General features: G+C 39.3%; 3 protein-coding genes across 3 annotated transcripts; 2 read left to right on the top strand and 1 right to left on the bottom strand.

Annotated features, from left to right (window-relative positions):
* Nucleotides 1-351: 351 nt before the first annotated feature.
* Nucleotides 352-1,363, top strand: LOC115198993 (hemoglobin subunit beta). Its single transcript, XM_029761477.1, has 3 exons — nt 352-523; nt 699-921; nt 1,114-1,363. The coding sequence occupies exons 1-3, from the start codon at nt 432-434 to the stop codon at nt 1,243-1,245; spliced, it is 447 nt and encodes a 148-aa protein (XP_029617337.1). The 5' UTR covers nt 352-431; the 3' UTR covers nt 1,246-1,363.
* Nucleotides 1,364-2,729: 1,366 nt separating this feature from the next.
* Nucleotides 2,730-3,622, bottom strand: LOC115198975 (hemoglobin subunit alpha). The gene is made up of 3 exons (XM_029761445.1): nt 3,451-3,622; nt 3,043-3,250; nt 2,730-2,933 (listed from the first exon to the last, which is right to left on the bottom strand). The coding sequence occupies exons 1-3, from the start codon at nt 3,543-3,545 to the stop codon at nt 2,805-2,807; spliced, it is 432 nt and encodes a 143-aa protein (XP_029617305.1). The 5' UTR covers nt 3,546-3,622; the 3' UTR covers nt 2,730-2,804.
* A 1,837-nt stretch (nt 3,623-5,459) lies between these two features.
* LOC115198982 (hemoglobin subunit beta-1) lies at nt 5,460-6,424 on the top strand. Its single transcript, XM_029761456.1, has 3 exons — nt 5,460-5,626; nt 5,851-6,073; nt 6,227-6,424. Exons 1-3 carry the CDS (start codon nt 5,535-5,537, stop codon nt 6,353-6,355), a joined length of 444 nt encoding a protein of 147 aa, XP_029617316.1. The 5' UTR covers nt 5,460-5,534; the 3' UTR covers nt 6,356-6,424.
* Nucleotides 6,425-20,464: the final 14,040 nt, after the last annotated feature.

Below are 20,464 nucleotides of genomic sequence, written 5' to 3'. Positions count from 1 at the left end.
AAGATAATATTACAATTCAATGTCAATATTACAACGATCAATTAAAAGAGCATTTATGGCTAAAGGAACCAAAATCCTTTAAAGGTCTGTACATTTTACTTTTTGAAATTATGTTCGATTGATTCATTAAGTATGCATATGTTATTGAAGGCTCATCATGACTTGTTTATTTCATCCGTATTAATTAGAATTTGGTAACGCCTAAATGACCAACCTTTATCTTTAAAGGTGGGATGAAGTTGGCACAATGCCGATATGTGCCACACTCGAGGACCTTGCCCCCTCAAGACATTCATCCAATCATTTTCTGTGTCCTATTCAGGGCGGAGATACTGAACATCAATAAATTGGACGTCCCGGGAGACAAAAAGCTCAGGGATCCCTTGTAACATTTTGCAAGTACCAACGGAAATCAACAAACAAACGTCAACATGGTCGACTGGACAGATGCTGAGCGCAGTGCCATCTTAGGCCTGTGGGGAAAGATCAGCGTGGATGAGATCGGACCACAAGCCCTGGCCAGGTACATTCGTATAACATTTATGTAGACATCATTAAATAATAACACGATAATAGGCTACCTAGAATATTTAGCACTAATTGCGTAGTAGGAAATCGCGGTGTTCACCTTTGGTGCATACAGACCATATTGATTGTTAAGTATAATTGTAATGGCAGCCTGTTTTATTTCTTTTTAGACTTCTGATCGTGTTTCCATGGACTCAGAGACACTTCAGCACCTTCGGCAACCTGTCCACACCCGCTGCCATCATGGGTAACCCCGCCGTGGCCAAGCACGGAAAGACCGTGATGCACGGACTGGACAGAGCTGTGCAGAACCTGGATGACATCAAGAACGCCTATTCAGCACTGAGTGTGATGCACTCCGAGAAACTGCACGTGGATCCCGATAACTTCAGGGTGAGTACTAAACGTTATCAGAAAATACATATAGCCTACTATTTTGTTCTTCATACAATTGTTATAATTTTTTAAAAGATATGACCAATTAGCCTACGAGACACTTAGGAGAAAATAGTCTTATGCATTAAATAGCGGTGTGAGTCGATGTAAAGTTTATGCCAATATTCTTTTACTGTCCCCTCTCCACAGCTCCTCGCTGAATGCATCACCGTGTGCGTGGCCGCCAAGCTCGGTCCCGCCGTTTTCAGTGCTGATATTCAGGAAGCCTTCCAGAAGTTCCTGGCTGTCGTTGTGTCCGCTCTTGGCAGACAGTACCACTAGAGCATCACTCGACAGCATCAATATGGAAGAGAGACGACACTCCAACTCCAGTCTGTTAGGCTGGAAGCTGTGCCATAGCTACACATATTGAAAATAATAAAATACATGTAAAAGCATTTATCTTTTTGAAGTATTGTTTTTTATGGAAAACGTTCTCCTGCAATTGTACTGATGGCACAAGGTTTCTACACTCTAATGATTGGGGAATGTGAATGAAAAAAACTGTTTTGATGATGGTTTTCATACACGTACTCTGTCCATAATGTAGAGGCCTATGGGATATGCATTGAGGTAAGGAAAGAGGATGGCACAAAATGTAATTGAGTTAATAAAGCCGCATACAAACATCTTTTTAGCCCTTGGGTTCTGCCATGGAGTTATATTAGAAGTGCCCATCCAAGAAGGCTCAAGGTCATTGGCCACAGATAGAACGACATCAAATCACGTTATATCTACAATAGCTTTGATTGGACTGATCATCAGTCATCATCAATTGTCATCAAGTTGACAATCTACTGGCAAATCCTTTTTAATCCTTGTCATATGAAGATAAATAACGAAGAGAAATCATAGATAAAACGTTTCGGTGCTTATCGGCCGTTGGACATAAACATTACACAACAAGTTGGAAATCGCAAATTCAACAATGAGTCGTTTGAAAGGAATCAGTGGATAACTGCAAGCGTTGCAAAGAAACCACTAACGTTAGCCTGTTATTCAATGGAGTGGCTGTTTTTCCCGAGTTCCCACCATAAATCCAGAAAAGTCTAGTAGTAAGCCTACTAGACTAAATATCAACAAATGTATTAAACAATACACGTTTGTACGAAATAGTAAAACCATTTAACTTACAGACATTTAGGTTCGGAGATGCGCAAGGAAACTTTATTACAAAATTAAAAAAATACTCATGTATCAAAATAAACTACAAAATGCCACGGTGCCGAAAGGTGTTTTGGTTGAAAGAAATTCGAGGCATGGAACTTCCAGAATGAGTGTTTGTGTTCGTTTTTCAGAGTCGATTTCAGTTCCCCCACCAAATTCTCTGCGTTGAAAATACAAAATAGCCTATTCTAGTAAGTATCTTGCTGCAAATTAAGTATCTTGCTGCAAAATACATGGTCATTTTCCAAAGTTATTAAAATATTGAATTCATATAGGTCTAAAATACATTTGTTTATCTCTGAATAGGTTTTCATTGTGCCTCTACCGTCTTCATACAGTCCATTCAGTTTACCAAGCCCTATCTGGAACTACTCCATATTCATCACATATTAAATGAGGTTATCAAAATTCATGTTACACGTATTAGATAGGCTAACCAAAGTTATGGAGAACATAGTGAGCCAGTGGATGGTGCGCCTAAAGCAATATTTAGTACTTAATCCCTTCCTTTCTCAATTCAATCTAGATGTGATAGTGATGAAATTCAAACAGGACTTTGATGGTGAACTGTGGTGGAATAAGGACACAGAGGACATAACTTCATTCATTGGCTGTTTATTTTGTGATAACAACAGAGCAGGAACTGGAGTCCAATTTTGGACTTCATGATGGTCTTATCTGTATTTGTCAGCCAGGGCAGCGGACAAGGCTGCAAGGAATTTATCCACAGCAATGTGCACTTCGGGAGTGAAATCCGCAGGGAAGTGAATAGCCAGGGTCACAAGGATGTTGTGGGACAGAATCTGAAAAGTATATTTTAAAAGTTCATATTGAAGGATTAAGCGATAGCAACAAACAGAGTTGATGTCGAGAGTGATCAATAAACAGACAATAGCTTATCTGGGGGCAAACCTTGAAGTTTCCAGGGTCAACGCGCAGCTTGAAGGCGTGCAGATCGCTGAGAGCACTCAGTCCACCCACGAGATTGTCCATCAGTCCGACAGCATTACCAATTGCACCCATGATGACGGCTCCATGCTTCTTGACTGGGGCAGAGCCGGGGCTCAGGTCAGCCCAGTGGGAGAAGTAGGTCTTAGTCTGGGGGTAAGCAGTCAGCATCCTGCAAAGGAAGGTACAGAATAGTTCGTACTATTGTATTAGATGCTACTGTATCAGATTCCTCCCATCGTCTGTGTCTACAATGTAATGAAAGTAGTTAACTTATTGTATGTTAAAATGCTTATTTGGGGTCGGCACATAGGCCGCTGTCAGCAGGTTAAACACAACCATTCTCATCATTCTTTCATTAAGAAGACTTACCTTCCCAAAGCCTCAGCGCCGACGACATCTGCCTTTCCTTTAATCTTGCTCCAGAAGGCATTGACCACAGATTTGTCCCTTGCTGTCAGACTCATTTTGCTCCTTTTTGATTGACCTGTATTAAATCTACGAGAAATGAACTGAAGAAGATGACTGCCTATACAACTAGGACCCTTTATATTACAGTAGAGCGGCAGACACGCCCAGCTACTAGGGTACACCCCCCCCCCCCCCCACACTGCAACCATCTTGGTCAAAATCCAATAGTAAGATCTGTTTTTTTTAATCAAATATTCATATTTGATAAAAGCCCCCCATAAAGCTTTAGTTAGCGTTTTTATATTAAACTTCAATAACATGTCAGAGGTCTGTTTCTAATATCCATCATTAATTTTGTTATTTTGCGCAATGTAAATACATGAATTGTAGGCCTACCAGATGCAACAAATGTACAGTTTGATTGATAAAGATTATTTTGTTGCATAAAACGAATTATTTCAGTGTGATCAAGCATATTTCCAATAGGTTCAGCTGCTTTTGCCAAAATAGCCAAATATTTCATTTATAGTTATTTAGGATATAAAATGAAATTTTGCCAATTAACGTTAAATAATGAAAGAGTAAGAACCGTTATTTTGGCTTTTATGAAATATTAAGTTTGAATTTCCATATTAAACCCTTCAATAAGATGTCATATGGCTATGTTAATAATAATATCCATCATTAGGCCTAATTAACTTTGTTTCTTTTTGTAGTCTACAATTTAATGACTGTAGTGTAACACAATGCATTTAAATCAATTGCACCAGATGAAACAGATGTCAACAATTTTACAAATGTTTTGATAAAGATAACTATTACCATTATTTTATTTTTTCGTTGCATAAAACGAAGTCTTTCAGAGTAGCCTAACCGAGCATATATTTCCAATAAGTTAATTCAAAAGATAAAGCTTCTTTTGCCAAAATAGACAAATATTTCATTAATAGTTCATTGGCTATTTGAAATTGTATAGGCCTAGATTATGACGCAAATGTCGTTCTATCCTACATAATGTTAAATAATTAAAGGTGGACTATATATATTTCATTGTAGAGTTCTATAATAGATCTTACATTGGTAAATGAAATTGCAAAAATCAAATCCACCTTCAAAGACCTGCATTCAATTGGAAAATATTTCTTCAAAGTGACGTGTTTCACATTTATTTCTTATTTAACCTATATTTAACTAGGCAAGTCAGTTAAGAACAAATTGTTATTTACAATGACGGCCTGTATGTATCTGTGATATTCCTACTCTGGGGTTGGAAGTTGGATATGATCCCCAATTATAAGGTTGATTGGACTTCGAATGATGATTGGAAGAAGAAAATGTCAGAGACAGACAGGTCAGGCGAGGACATGGGTACCCACCTATCTGCAAATAATACAGGACATTCCTGCTTATCATTTTTAATGTCTTGACATGAATAACTTCAAATGGGCGGAACGGTCTGAATACCCCGATAAAAAAGGAAGGCATCATTTTGTCGTAGATAAGAAACTGCCAAATTGTAGGCCGGAATTGGCTGAAATTATCACATTTTCCAAATTCATAAAAATGTTTAGTGATTGCATCACTTTCTCTTTTTTCATTTGTGTAGCCTTATACACTGCAATGAAGGAAATGTAATCTACGGAAGATTTTTGACATAACCTTGCTTTTATTCTTGCATCAGTTGGATAAATTAAAACTGTTTTAGATAATGATCATGCGAATTTTGAAACGTTGGTAACCTAGATAAAACGATATAGGCCTATTTACATATGCTTCCAGGTTTTAAGATGTAACCTACAGACTTGATTCTGTAACAACTAATAAATTAACATTTACTGTTTAACAGATAAATGATTATAATTTGTCAAGTTCGAGAGCTGTAGCGCTCACTTGGCCAATACTAATCTTTACCAGAGCCAATCATATGCGCCGCCTCCAGTGGGCGGAGTGCACTCATAAATATAAGTTGCAGACAAAGTGTCTCCCTACACAATACATTGATTTGTTTAATCTTGTTGCAAAACCGGAGATCAAACACTGACAACATGGTTGACTGGACAGACGCTGAGAAGAGCACCATCAGTGCTGTCTGGGGCAAAGTAGATATCAATGAGGTCGGACCACTGGCTCTGGCAAGGTAGGTCATGGCTTCAGCCTCATTCAAATATATTATCTAAAATAGTTTATAGTGGAGATGATCATGAGTATTTATAACACTATTATACTTGTCCTGTTATCTTATTACTATTAATATTGAGTTGATATTGTTAAGTTTGAATGGAGCATGTTAGAGTATTAACTAGGCATCATTGAAATACATTTGAAAATAATCCACATATTTCGGTGTTCTTGCAATAACAGAGTCCTGATCGTCTACCCCTGGACTCAGCGTTATTTCGGCTCTTTCGGAGATGTGTCCACTCCCGCAGCAATCATGGGCAACCCCAAAGTTGCTGCTCACGGCAAGGTCGTGTGTGGAGCTCTGGACAAAGCTGTGAAGAACATGGGAAACATCTTGGCCACATACAAGTCACTGAGCGAGACCCACGCCAACAAACTCTTCGTCGACCCTGACAATTTCAGGGTAGGCCTTTTGTCTTGAGAAATAGGCTTATATTTTAGGCTTTCCTGATGTAAGCCTACACATATAACAATCAGAGCAACACGTATAATTCCAAAGGTAAAACAAAAACGACAGTCTAATTTAACATCTTCCTTCTTTGTCTTTTGTCCACAGGTGTTGGCTGACGTCCTCACAATTGTCATTGCCGCCAAGTTCGGAGCTTCTTTCACTCCTGAAATCCAAGCAACCTGGCAGAAGTTCATGAAAGTGGTTGTCGCAGCCATGGGCAGTCGGTACTTCTAAATGCCTTCCAGACAAGTGATTATGTTCTGACATCCCTGCCTGAGTGAAAATAAAGACATCGAAACAAACTATTGTATTCATAAAAAGTGCTTATTTTTTAAGGGGGGGGTCAGTTCCACGACAATTCTTAACATCAACAGACCAGTAATAGAGCGGCCAACGTGCATGGTTAGATGCTTTTTTTGCCCTTCCGCGTCACTTCATTTACAGAAGATCTCTGCTAAACATGGAATCAAGATGTTTAGTCTGCGATATCAGAACGAAGTGCGGATAACATCAGAAAGAAGCTGACTTCAAAAAATGTTGCCTAAATATCTGCAATTGTTATTAACAAGTGAAGGATAAAATGATGCTTCAAATGAAAACCGAGATGACTGTATTAAAACAGCCTACATAATAATATTAAATTAGCCTCAATTTCATGTTCAATCGAGTTATTTTGCCAATAGGCTGTGTACTTTTTGCCTCAATGTTTTCATGATGTGTGACATGTGCGCATTGATGTGCTCAATTTGTGATTTAGTCCATTATTATTGCGTAAAGCATAATAAGTCGCCTCAATAGGCTATTTGCAGACATAGTCAAAGTGATTGCCTACACAACCTAGTTTTACCTGTAGTCAAGTCTGACTTGGTCAAATAAGCAGTCAAATCTTATTAATTAAGTCATTTATGAGCTCTTGACCATTGTCGATTACAAATCTGGTTAATTATCACTAAATCAACATTATTGTAATAACATTGTTGGTATAGGCCGCTACAACACAGGCCTATTGGAATACCAACAAGCTCCTGACCTCTGCATAGCAAACGTAGCCTTCTCTCACTGATAATGAATTGCCTTCAAATCTGAAATGTAAAATGTTACACCGTGTTGTCATCGTACATCTTGAAGACATCTTACATCATATTTTCATGTTAAACAAGGTTGTTTGAGTCCTGTTTCTTAAATTTTTTTAAATTATACAAAGATGTGCGCTGTAGGCTATGATCCGAGTCTGACCCAAGATAGCAAATAAGGTTGGTATGCTGCAGTCAACTGGGGGGAAAGTTCCCGAGATCGCCCCATTTCACAATAGATCCATAAATGGCCTTGTGTGGTTATTGTTTGAATGTTACACCCATAACAGTTATCTGGCCAGTTACAGCAGGGACATCAATCACGTGATCCTGCGTGTAGGCTATATGACAATACAGAACAATGTCTGGCCACAACATACAGGTCATTCGGAAAGTATTCAGACCCTTTGACTTTTTCCACATTGTGATATTACAGACTTATTCTAAAAACAATTAAATTGTTTTTCCTCAATCTACACACAGTACCCCATAATGACAAAGCGAAAACAATTTTTTTGAAATGTTTGCAAATGTATAAAAACGGAAATACCTTATTTACATAAGTATTCAGACCCTTTGCTATGATACTCCAAATTGAGCTCAGCTGCACCCTGTTTCCATTGATCATCCTTTACCTGTGGTAAATTCAATAGACTGGACATTTGGAAAGGCACACATCTGTCTTATTTCAGCAGCATTGAAGGTCCCCAAGTACAAAGCGGCCTCCATCATTCTTAAATGGAAGAAGTTTGGAACCACCAAGACTCTTCCTAGAGCTGACCGCCTGGCCAAACTGAGCAATCGGCGGAAAGGGGCCTCGGGTCAGGGAGGTGACCAAGAACCCAATGGGCACTTTGACAGTTCCTCTGGGGAGATGGGAGAACCTTCCAGAAGGACAACCATTTCTGCAGCACTCCACCAATCAGGCGTTTATGGTAGAGTGGCCAGACGGAAGCCACTCCTCAGTAAAAGGAACATTACAGCCCACTTGGAGTTGCCAAGATCAAACAAGATTATCTGGTCTGATGAAACCAAGATTGAACTCTTTGGCCTGAATGCCAAGCATCACATCGGAAGGAAAGCTGGCACCATCCCTACAGCGAAGCATGGTGGTGGCAGCATCATGCTGGGTGGATGTTTTTCAGCGGGAGGTACTGGGAGACTAGTCAGGATTGAGGGAAAGATGAAAGGAGGAAAGTACAGAGAGATTCTTGATGAAAACCTGCTCCAGAGCGCTCTCGACCTCAGACTGGGGCGAAGGTTCACCTTCCAACAGGAAAAAGACCTTAAGCACACAGCCAAGACAAGCCAAGACACAGCCCGAGTGGCACAGCGGTCTTGAAGATGCATTACTACAGACACCCTGGTTCGAATCTAGGCTGTATCACAACCGGCCGTGAATGGGAGTCCCATAGGGTGGCACACAATTGGCCCAGTGTCGTCCGGTGTTGACCGTCACTGTAAATAATATTTTGTTCTTAACTGACTTGCCTAGTTAAATAAATGTTAAATAAAAAAAATTCAAATGCAGGAGTGGCTTCGGGACAAGTCTCTGATTGTCCTTGAGTGGCCCAGCCAGAGACTTGAACCCGGTCAAACATTTCTGGAGAGACCTGAAAATAGCTGTGCCGCAGCGACGCTCCCCATCCAACCTGACAAGCGCTTGAAAGGATCTGCAGAGAAGAATTGGAGAAACTCCCCAAATACAGGTCTGCCAAGCCTGTAGCGTCATACCCAAGAAGACTCGAGGCTGTAATCACTGCCAAAGGTGCTTCAACAAAGTACTGAGTAAAGGTTCTGAATACTTATGTAAATGTGATATTTCCAGTTTTTTTGTTAAAGTTGTATTTATTAAACATAAAAATAAAACATTGTACGGCATAAAAACATTGAGCATGACATCAAGACATATCCTCCAACATAGCACATATACACAGTAAAATAGTATTTCACAGGTTACAATACAGAACTAAATGGACAAGCACAAGTAATCACCTCCCAGTCTTAGAAACATGACAAATAAAATGTGTCCAGCTTCTAGAATTTTCGTTTCTACCAGTGATCCTAGCAAGCATTTGTTCATAGATGCTGCCTCCAACATTGCTTCTATCCACTGTTTCAGAGTAGGAGTGGAATGACCCTTACAAACTCTAAGGATTACTCTAGCTGCTGTAACCACACCAACAGTGATCAGTGCAAATTCCTAATTTGTTACATTAGGTAACTGTTCTATCGCACAAGAGACATATTTTCGGTGAAACTGGAGTTGTTAAGCCCCACCATTCCTCCAGGTATTTCAAAACATCCTTCCAGAAAAGTAGCACTAATATACATTTCCATATTGCGTGTAAAGATGTCCCAGTGTCTTTTTGGCATTTCAGACACAGAGAATTGTTGGTCAGCCCCCTCTTATGAAGCCTTGCTGGGGTCCAATAAAACCTATGTATATCTTATTTTGAGTAAGTTTCCCCCTGGCTTCCCTTATGTTCCTCCCTGAGCTGGACAAGATCTTCAACCAGGTATCATCCTCAATTTCACACTTTAGGTCAATATGCCATATTGTTCTGAGGTTTTTACAGTCTTTACTCTGCAAATGACTAAATATTGAGTATAAAATGGCTGCTTTACGTTTGGGTAATTCCAAATACTCAGCTATTGGGTTCTTTCCCGAATATTGTTGATAGCCTAAATATTTACAGAAATGTCCCTTGTCTCCCGCATCATATTTTTGTTCCAAATCTGAGTATGACATTAAAACATCTTCATTGTACAAATCACCTATAGTAGGAATTCCTTTCATTGGCCACTGTTCCAGTACACAGACTTCTTTCCTATCCGTAGCCTAGGATTGTGCCACTATGATGAGTATCCTTGTTTTAGATGTGAAATTCCACATATGTTGTGTACTGTTCTCCACACCTATTTTGAGTGTAACAAAATTGGGTTGGGAGTTTCAACAGACCTCTGCCCTGTAAGACTACGTGACAGAGTATCAACAGGGGTGAAAGGATAACGTAGTTCCAGTTCTATTGTTATCCAAGCCAGCATCCCTTTTGCCCCAATGCTTCACCAATTTAACCATTTCAAATGATAAATTGTACAATTTAACATCTGGTAAAGCCAACCCTCCTACATCCCTTGGTGAGCACATTTTCTTCATATTAATCTTGGGTTTTTTCCTATCCGACAAAAAGTATTTAGTTAATTTGTCATATTGTTTAACATACTGGTCTGGATTATTCATAGGTAACATTGCAGAGATATAATTAAATGGTGGGACTACAACCATTTTAATCACGATGATCTTTCCCCATAAAGAAAGTTTTATCTTTTCCAATTTTTCTACATTGGTTTTAATCTTGACTAGTAGTGGATCAAATCAAAATCACTTCCTCCAAATTTGAGCTCAATTTAATACCCAAATATTTCATCCCATTAGGAACCCATTTGAAATTAAATGGGGGTAACAGTTCCAGAGTAACATATGGTATTAATTGGCATTGCTTCCGACTTATTCCAATTCATTTTGTAGCCTGACATACTAAAATATGATTCAATACAAGTAAGTAATCATGGTACAGACTGAAGAGGATCAGAGACCAGCAGTAGAATATCATCTGCATACATAAGCAGCTTGTGTTCTTTTCCTCCATGTACAGTGAGGGAAATAAGTATTTGACCCCTCGGCAAAACATGACTTAGTACTTGGTGGCAAAACCCTTGTTGGCAATCACAGAGGTCAGACGTTTCTTGTAGTTGGCCACCAGGTTTGCACACATCTCAGGAGGGATTTTGTCTCACTCCTCTTTGCAGATCTTCTCCAAGTCATTAAGGTTTCGAGGCTGACGTTTGGCAACTCGAACCTTCAGCTCCCTCCACAGATTTTCTATGGGATTAAGGTCTGGAGACTGGCTAGGCCACTCCAGGACCTTAATGTGCTTCTTCTTGAGCCACTCCTTTGTTGCCTTGGCCGTTGTCATGCTGGAATACCCATCCACGACCCATTTTCAATGCCCTGGCTGAGGGAAGGAGGTTCTCACCCAAGATTTGACAGTACATGGCCCCGTCCATCGTCCCTTTGATGCGGTGAAGTTGTCCTGTTCCCTTAGCAGAAAACCACCCCCAAAGCATAATGTTTCCACCTCCATGTTTGACGGTGGGGATGGTGTTCTTGGGGTCATAGGCAGCATTCCTCCTCCTCCAAACACGGCGACTTGAGTTGGTGCCAAAGAGCTCCATTTTGATCTCATCTGACCAGAACACTTTCACCCAGTTGTCCTCTGAATCATTCAGATATTCATTGGCAAACTTCAGACAGGCATGTATACGTGCTTTCTTGAGCAGGGGGACCTTGCGGAATCTGCAGGATTTCAGTCCTTCACGGTGTAGTGTGTTACCAATTGTTTTCTTGGTGACTATGGTCCCAGCTGCCTTGAGATCATTGACAAGATCCTGGGCTTGATCCTGGGCTGATTCCTCACCATTCTCATGATCATTGCAACTCCACGAGGTGAGATCTTGCATGGAGCCCCAGGCCGAGGGAGATTGACAGTTCTTTTGTGTTTCTTCCATTTGCGAATAATCGCACCAATTGTTGTCACCTTCTCACCAAGCTGCTTGGCGATGGTCTTGTAGCCCATTCCAGCCTTGTGTAGGTCTACAATTTTGTCTCTGACATCCTTGGAGAGCTCTTTGGTCTTGGCCATGGTGGAGAGTTTGGAATCTGATTGATTGATTGCTTCGGTGGACAGGTGTCTTTTATACAGGTAACAAAATGAGATTAGGAGCACTCCCTTTAAGAGTGTGCTCCTAATCTCAGCTCGTTACCTGTATAAAAGACACCTGGGAGCCAGAAATCTTTCTGATTGAGAGGGGGTCAAATACTTATTTCCCTCATTAAAATGCAAACCAATCAATAACATTTTTTACATGCATTTTTCTGGATTTTTTTGTTGTTATTCTGTCTCTCACTGTTCAAATAAACCTACCATTAAAATTATAGACTGATCATTTCTTTGTCAGCAGGCAAACGTACAAAATCAGCAGGGGATCAAATACTTTTTTCCCTCACTGTACATCCCTAATATCTGGAACTGTTCTTATCATTGTTGCAAGAGGCTCTAAAGCTACGGTGAACAGGAGATGGGAGAGCGAGCAACCCTGTCTTGTGCTTCTAGAAAGACAAAAAAAGGAGACATAATTCCAGTCGTAATTACTGTTACATCAGGATTGGAAAAAGGTCCCCTATTTATTTATAAAAGTCAGGTCCAAAACCAAATTTTTCTAGGGTTCTTAAGAGAAAGCCCACTCTACCCTATCAAATGCCTTCTCGGCATCTAAGGAGACAGCAGCGATAGAAACTATATTTGAGAGGTTTAACCACATGAGATGCATTATCAGTTTAGGTCTTGTTCTTAATAAATCCTACTTGGTCACCATGTATGAATTCCTTTCATTATAAGGTAAGTGTATCGCAAGGAGGCTGACAGCTCAAAAATTCCCAGGTTCTGTAGTATCTCTATCGTTTTTAGGATTCAGCGATATCAAAGCCTCATTAAAGGTGTCCGGCATTTTTAAATACCTCCTGGTAAACAACTGACAATACAACTATCTCAATATACTTTTTATAATATTCTACAGGAAGGCCGTCCAGACCAGGTGATTTCCCTGCTTTCATAGATAAAATGGCTTCTCTAACCTCCTCTTCTGTTATATTACAGTCCAGGTCCTCTACCTGGCTATTTGATAATCCTATACCAGACAAAAAAGTATCCATATCTATGGGGCTCGCTGAACAGGAGGATGTATATAAATCTTCATAAAAACATTGAAACACACTGTTTATCTCTTTGGATGAGCTCACCATCTTATTGCCCTTCTTAATTTCTGAAATTACGTTAGAAGTGTTCTGCATTATTAGTTGTCTTGCTAGTAGCCTGCCTGTCTTCAACACCCTCATAAAAACTGTTTCTAAGTCTAAATAGTGCATATTCTGCCTTTTTGTTATACATTTCATGCAACTGAAATTTTAATTTTAATTTCTAAAATGTGCTTTCTGTGAAATGTCTTGCCAAATCCCTTTCCAAACCACATATCTTGGTTTCTAATCTTTTTACTGCTTCAGCCCCTTCACTCTTCTTTTTGGATGCTTGTGCTATTATTTTCCCTCTAATATATGCTTTAGAGGTTTCTCATACTGTGGAAATATTTTCAGTTGATGTTGATCTCAAAAAAGGATCTAAGATCATCTGCTAGTGAGTGGATAAATATCACATCTTGTGATGGTGTTGAGACTAAATCTACCCTTCCTCAAATGTTGGAGTTTATATCAATATGTAACTCTACTACAGCATGATCTGTGAGGGCAATGGGCCCAATCTTGCAATCAATCACATTATTAACCATGAAATTAGATATCAAGAAGAAATCTATTCTGGAGTGTGTCTTATAACAGTGGGAGAAAAAAGTATATTCTCTATCATTAGGATGGACTAATCTCCATATATCTGTAAGGCCCATATCTTCTGCTAGCATACGTATTGCAAGTCTATCCCGTGGTGTGGAGTTACCTGTAAATGTACTTCTATCAATCATATGATGTCTCCAGCAAGAACAATCTGCCCCTCCATATTTCCCAGTATGACTTTGACCTCATGATTAAAATCAGGGTCCTCCTTGTTGGGAGCATATATGTTGCATAACACTACCTTAATCCCATTTATAAAAGCTTCAATGCAGATAAGCCTGCTAAACTCATCAGAGTGTTGCCTCAACATTACAAAATTAAGTATTTTGCTTATCAGAATAATCACCCCATTTTGTTTGGAATTAAATGAGCTATGATGCATTTCTGCAACCCAGCCTCCTCTAAATTTCAGTGCCTCTGTGTCTGTTAAATGTGATTCCTGTATAAACACAATATCCACCTGTCAACATCTTTTTCCTCTTCACTTGGTTACCACAACCATTTATACTCCATGAGATTGTGTTTACATAACCATATTTGTGCTGAGTAATTATAGTCTGTGAGCGTTTAGTGTCCCATTTAACACACGTGACAACTCTAATGAACATCATGATATAACATTTCACAATATGCTCTAGCTGTACAATAAAACAGCGTAAATAAACGTAGAAAACCAATCCCAAAATAAAACAAAGCAACTAGGAACGTAACGTTGCTTCTCGATGAGTCAATCATCACAGAACTGTCTTTGATGCTGCAGAAAATAACCTGCAGTCTCAACTCAAATTTCCTTATGGTCAAAGATGAGCTTGAAAGGCTAAATTAGTAACACTCCCCAGAGTCCTGCAAACACATAGGCTACCTTCATTTGAATAGTAAACGGCATACAATTCAACTTGTATTTTACCTTGTCTTCTTTATCTAGGCTAAACCCCTTGCTCCTGTGCCCCTGACAACAATTTTGGGATGGGGCTGGAGAAATGGAACCATAGTTTAAACCATGTTTCCAGGCTATAGTCCAGTGGTTCTGTAAAAAGCAGAGGGATGGGGCTGGAGAAATGGAACCATAGTTTAAACCATGTTTCCAGGCTATAGTCCAGTGGTTCTGTAAAAAGCAGAGGGATGGGGCTGGAGAAATGGAACCATAGTTTAAACCATGTTTCCAGGCTATAGTCCAGTGGTTCTGTAAAAAGCAGAGGGATGGGGCTGGAGAAATGGAACCATAGTTTAAACCATGTTTCCAGGCTATAGTCCAGTGGTTCTGTAAAAAGCAGAGGGATGGTGCTGGAGAAATGGAACCATAGTTTAAACCATGTTTCCAGGCTATAGTCCAGTGGTGTCAATCTCATTCCATGGAGAGCCTAGTGTCTGCTGGTTTTAGTTTTTCCCTTTCAATTAAGATCTAGACAACCAGGTGAGAGGAGTTCCTTAGTAATTAGTACAAGGGAGGTGCGAAAACCCGCAGACACTCGGCTCACCCGTAGAATGAGTTTGACACATGCTATAGAGCGTATGTTGACATTTACTTTGTTTACAAACATTGGAGTAGAAAAAGCTTATATTTGGGGTTCTGATGGGGTACGGCTGTTAAACTATGTTCATGAGGCATTTATAAATGATGTTCTTCAAGAATCCAAAAGTGGATATAGCAACTGCAGATTGGCCATTTAAAGGGGTGCATCAGACCTGGTCATGTAACCGGGCAAAAGCAGTAACAGACGAGCGCCCTTCTCAAATCTGTGCCACATGATCACATTGTCAACAAGGAAGAAACATAAAAGTTTAATTTCCATAAAATGTTCACACTATTTTTCCTTAGAAAGGCAGATAAAGCACATATGCAAAACGAATGGAATCACTTTTCACCCAGTGCAAACTGCGCCCACCCAAACGAACACCGTCAGTCTGTGATAGATTCCTCGTCATCAGAGGTGTAGTGGATGCTGTCATAGATGTCATCTAGGTCCTCTTCCAGGAGGTCATCTATGAAGTTATTTTCTAGGAGGGAGGTGTCTTGGCCCATAGCTTTGCTGTATATCCATTTGACAAGAGTCCTGGTGTCTTCTGAGGCGGCTGACTCTCCTCTGAAGCATGGAGAAGAGACCTCTGCTCCCAGCTTCCAACTGATTCAATTGCCAGCCTAACACCAACAATCGTAATGTGTAGGGTAAATACAATGAAGTATTCCTTAAATACAATAGCAATTACAGGATGCCAACATCAATTGTACATATTAATGAAAGTTCCCCTACTTTTCCTGCTTAGGTCAAGTGCCACATGTGAAGTAAGGTCTTGCACATTTCTCCAGCACCATCCCTCTGCTTTTTACAGAACCACTGGACTATAGCCTGGAAACATGGTTTAAACTATGGTTCCATTTCTCCAGCCCCATCCCTCTGCTTTTTACAGAACCACTGGACTATAGCCTGGAAACATGGTTTAAACTATGGTTCCATTTCTCCAGCCCCATCCCTCTGCTTTTTACAGAACCACTGGACTATAGCCTGGAAACATGGTTTAAACTATGGTTCCATTTCTCCAGCCCCATCCCTCTGCTTTTTACAGAACCACTGGACTATAGCCTGGAAACATGGTTTAAACTATGGTTACATTTTTCCAGCACCATCCCTCTGCTTTTTACAGAACCACTGAACTATAGCCTGGAAACATGGTTTAAACTATGGTTCCATTTCTCCAGCCCCATCCCTCTGCTTTTTACAGAACCACTGGACTATAGCCTGGAAACATGGTTTAAACTATGGTTCCATTTCTCCAGCCCCATCCCTCTGCTTTTTACAGAACCATTGGCGGGGAGAACGATTTATTGTTTCACCTGGTGATTGCCGATTTAAACATTGTTAAACTGTAATGTGCTCCTGTGCTTGTGTGTGCTTATTAGTTTAGTTAATAAAAAACAAAAAAAGGTTATCCTTGTCTTCAAGTAATCATTTGCAACCTGATGGAGCTACATCAGTACATTAGTCATGGGCTTTTAAGTCAACAATTCCTTATGTATGTATGAGATGTACAAATGCTTAACTAGTACTGAGTACTTTGACCAGTTACTACTTTACTCTCGCTCAAGTAGTTTTCGAGAGGGCTACTTTACTTGTACGTGAGTACAAGAACTGACTCCCATCAGCTGCAGATGAAACAGGTTAGTTGAATAATGTTTCCTAGAATCTACAGGCACTCACACTGAATCATCAAAAGTATGGACACAGAATGATTGAAGTGATTATTGTATTTTATTATGCTGACCCAATTATGATGACCCATGACATATTTTGGGAAGATTAATGCATAGCCCTTGTGTGTTAAACTGCAAACTTGGAAATGTTCATATTGAAATGCATTGTCCCATCCTGAACAGGCCAGTTGCAAGTGACATACTCTTACTGCGACTATTAACAACAGCGGAGCAAGTTCGCGTTTGTTCGTTATTTTTTTAATTAGATGAAAAAATGGCATTTATGCAGGCAGGTCTGACACAGTGGGAGAATTGTGAACATGCACGTATATATATCTGTGTTGTCACAGCGTTTGGCCACGTCTTTGGTTTGGTCATTCGGTCAGAGTTTGTTTTGGTTATGTGCGTCGCAATGCCCGTGCCGTGATAGACTATGTTTCTGAATTTTCTGATTAGATTTTTAAACTTTTCATAAACAATTATTGCGCAATGTTACTTTCATTTGAATGTCGAATACATTGTCCGATTCTATTAAGTAATTGATGTAACAAATACATTATTATGTTACAGAAACCGGAAAAGTTGTGAACTACAAATGTGGCGCTATTTTGTAGTTTTTTCCTAACGCTAACCGGTTTGTTCTTTATCAATATATTCGCCAATATCATTCTAATTGATGTGTAGAAGGATGTGTACATTCATTAGGACATACACAAGGCTGTACTGCATCACCACATGCCAATTCAATGTCTTAAGTAGTGCACTTTTTGAAATGTGTTTTTCGTCATCACTATTTAAGTTAGACGTGTGATTATTTTGATTTAATAAGGTCTCCTTACTAAACCTTCATGTCAAATAACGTTCAGATATGTTAATCTATTCTTGATAAAAAAATCATCAATGTTTGGGGAAAAGTCAACTGTTGGTGGCGCTGCTGAGCACCCCATGGCCACCAGGGGTATGGGATTGCATAAGTATGTCTAATTCATGCAAAGGATAATTTGTGCCAAGCCATAAGACTGAGCTACAAAAAAAACAATAAAAACATATTTTTGGGGATTCTATGACCAGAGTTGAACTCTTACAAAGGTCACCTAGGGGTGTATAAAGGTTCATGGCAGAAAACAAGTGTATGTATAGAAATGCTTATATAAACGTTGTTACATCGATATTGACACTTCTAGAAGTTCAAAAATAGACATTCAACAGTCTATATGTGGCCTTTCAACCCCTATGGCCATGACCCACATGGCTTTATAACCGCACCTCTATTGCCATGGTCCTCGGCACATCATATTCCTGATAAGCAACAATGATGAAAATTCATTCTCACTGCCTATTCAAAAAAAGCAGTTGTGGAAGGATTTGGCTTTCACCTTCATTAAATATTTTCCCACCGACAACTAGTCTAGAGACCAAGCAGATAGATGGTCTGCCTCTATGCGCTAAACATGCTGCATGTCAATATTACTCTGGGGTAGGCCTATATCCAACAGAAAAAAATGCAGGTAGAGTAATATATGTAATAGCTTTATATATACTGTATATATATATATATGTAACCTATGTTGATATACACGTAGGCCTATGTATTATAATATATAGCGTGACAAAGGTTGCACCTATTCTTTTCAAAGGCTAAGCCTAGCCTATAGACCTATAATAAACTTAGATATGAATTGAGAAGTTCAAGGTCAGTCGGCCAAAATGTAACGTTCTCATCACTTTTGATGATTCTTTTCTCATTACTGACACATTCACTAAGTACTAAAGTTGTTCAGCCCAATCCACTGCTCATAACTAATGTATCAACGTTGTAGTACGTGCCTAGGCCTCTGGTCAAAAGTAGTGCACTTTCAAGGGAATAGGGTGGCATTCGGAAAGACATGATCCAGTACCTTTATCCATTGAACTAACATTCTTAGTAGAAACAAGTGACCTTTAAGTCTCAGATTTGCATTAATTTGTTCCAAACAGAATGTTGTGGCTTTACTATATTGGAAAAGACCCAGGTAACATGAAGAACCGTGTATTTTAACCTGTACGCCTTTTCTAATAGCGCGCCGGCGTTTTATTTCAGGACCACGGACAGCTACTGTTAGCTCGTGCAGGAGAAACGCAAGGCATGCCGTGGCGAGTTCAGAACCACGGCAGCGGAGACTGGAGAGCGTCACTAACAACAAATACGAAGACCACAAGATGATTTTTGCCTACTGTAAACATTGCAATTTCAAATCACGATATGAATCTGTGATTTTCTACCATCTGACCTACTACTGTCTGATTCATATAGCCTGATCTTTTTTTAATGTTTGTTCATTATTATATCAACTGATTGCTTCTGTATGGGGAGCTTTGGCTGAAAGACCAACACGTTTGATCTGGAGCCCATAGACTATTAAACTTGTAAATGAACTGTCTCTTTAGTAAATATAATTGTACCTACTCCATAAGATAATCAGCTATGTGCATTGTGTTATAGAAATAGGCATAGACTGATGGTAAAACGTGAACATAGAGAGAAATTAAACGTATATATTTAATAACATAGTAAAATGAATCAATGCAAACATAAAATACAAAAATACTAAACTTCTGACTACTTTAATACACATATAACTGAATTTATCACAATACTTTTGGTCCCCTAAAATGGGGGTGGGGGTATGTACAAAACGTGCTGTAATTTCTAAACGGTTCATCAGATATGGATGAAAATACCCTCACATTAAAGCTGATAGTCTGCACTTCAACCTTATAATCATTGTATACTTTCAAATACAAAGTGCTGGAGTACAGATCCAAAACAACAAAAAATGTGTCACTGTTGCAATACTTTTGTAGCTCACTTTATATGAAGAATATCTAAATGCATATTCTCATGAAACTGATTGAGATCAAATGGTTGGCATGCTGATGCTCAATGAATGTTTCAATGGTAAATCAATTTGGCCAACCATTTATGATTGACAGTGATACATGTGAAGGGAGAATGAGGAATACATTTGTGCATAAAGTAGTTTAAACTGGAGAAACCCGGTCCTCGGCCTTGATCCAGTCATCGTCCAATTTCTTGCCACTGTAAGACAAGAAAGAAAACATGAAAATGAATGAAGTGTTTCTCAGCAGAAATAGAAAATAAATAATTCAATATATAATCGCGAGCAAGGGTTGCACCTATTCCTTTCAAAGGGTTTTATTACTTTTTGGTTGCACCTAATCTCACGTTGGTCAAGTGCCTTCTTCTCCTCTCAAATATAATATTTAAACTACATAAAGTACCTTGCAAAAGTATTCATACCCCTTGGATTTCTTCACATTTTATTGTGTTGCAACGTTGGATTGAAATTGATTCAATTTAGATTTTTTGGTCAACAAGTAACTCAAAATGGTGTACTCTAATGTCAAAGTGGAAGAAAATTTTGATTTATTTTTATAAAGGCATGCCTAAATTAGTTCACGAGTTAAATTTGGCTTAACAAATCACATAATGTTATATGGACTCAATCGGGGTTAACATTGTTTTTGAATAGCTACCCATACCTCTGTACCCCATACATAGAACATCTGTAAGGTCCCTCAGTCAGGTATTGAATTTCAAGCACAGATTCAAC

The sequence above is a fragment of the Salmo trutta genome, chromosome 1, assembly GCF_901001165.1.
Source record: "Salmo trutta chromosome 1, fSalTru1.1, whole genome shotgun sequence".
Taxonomy (NCBI): Eukaryota; Metazoa; Chordata; class Actinopteri; order Salmoniformes; family Salmonidae; genus Salmo; species Salmo trutta.
This window is presented reverse-complemented; position numbering and strand designations above follow the sequence as displayed.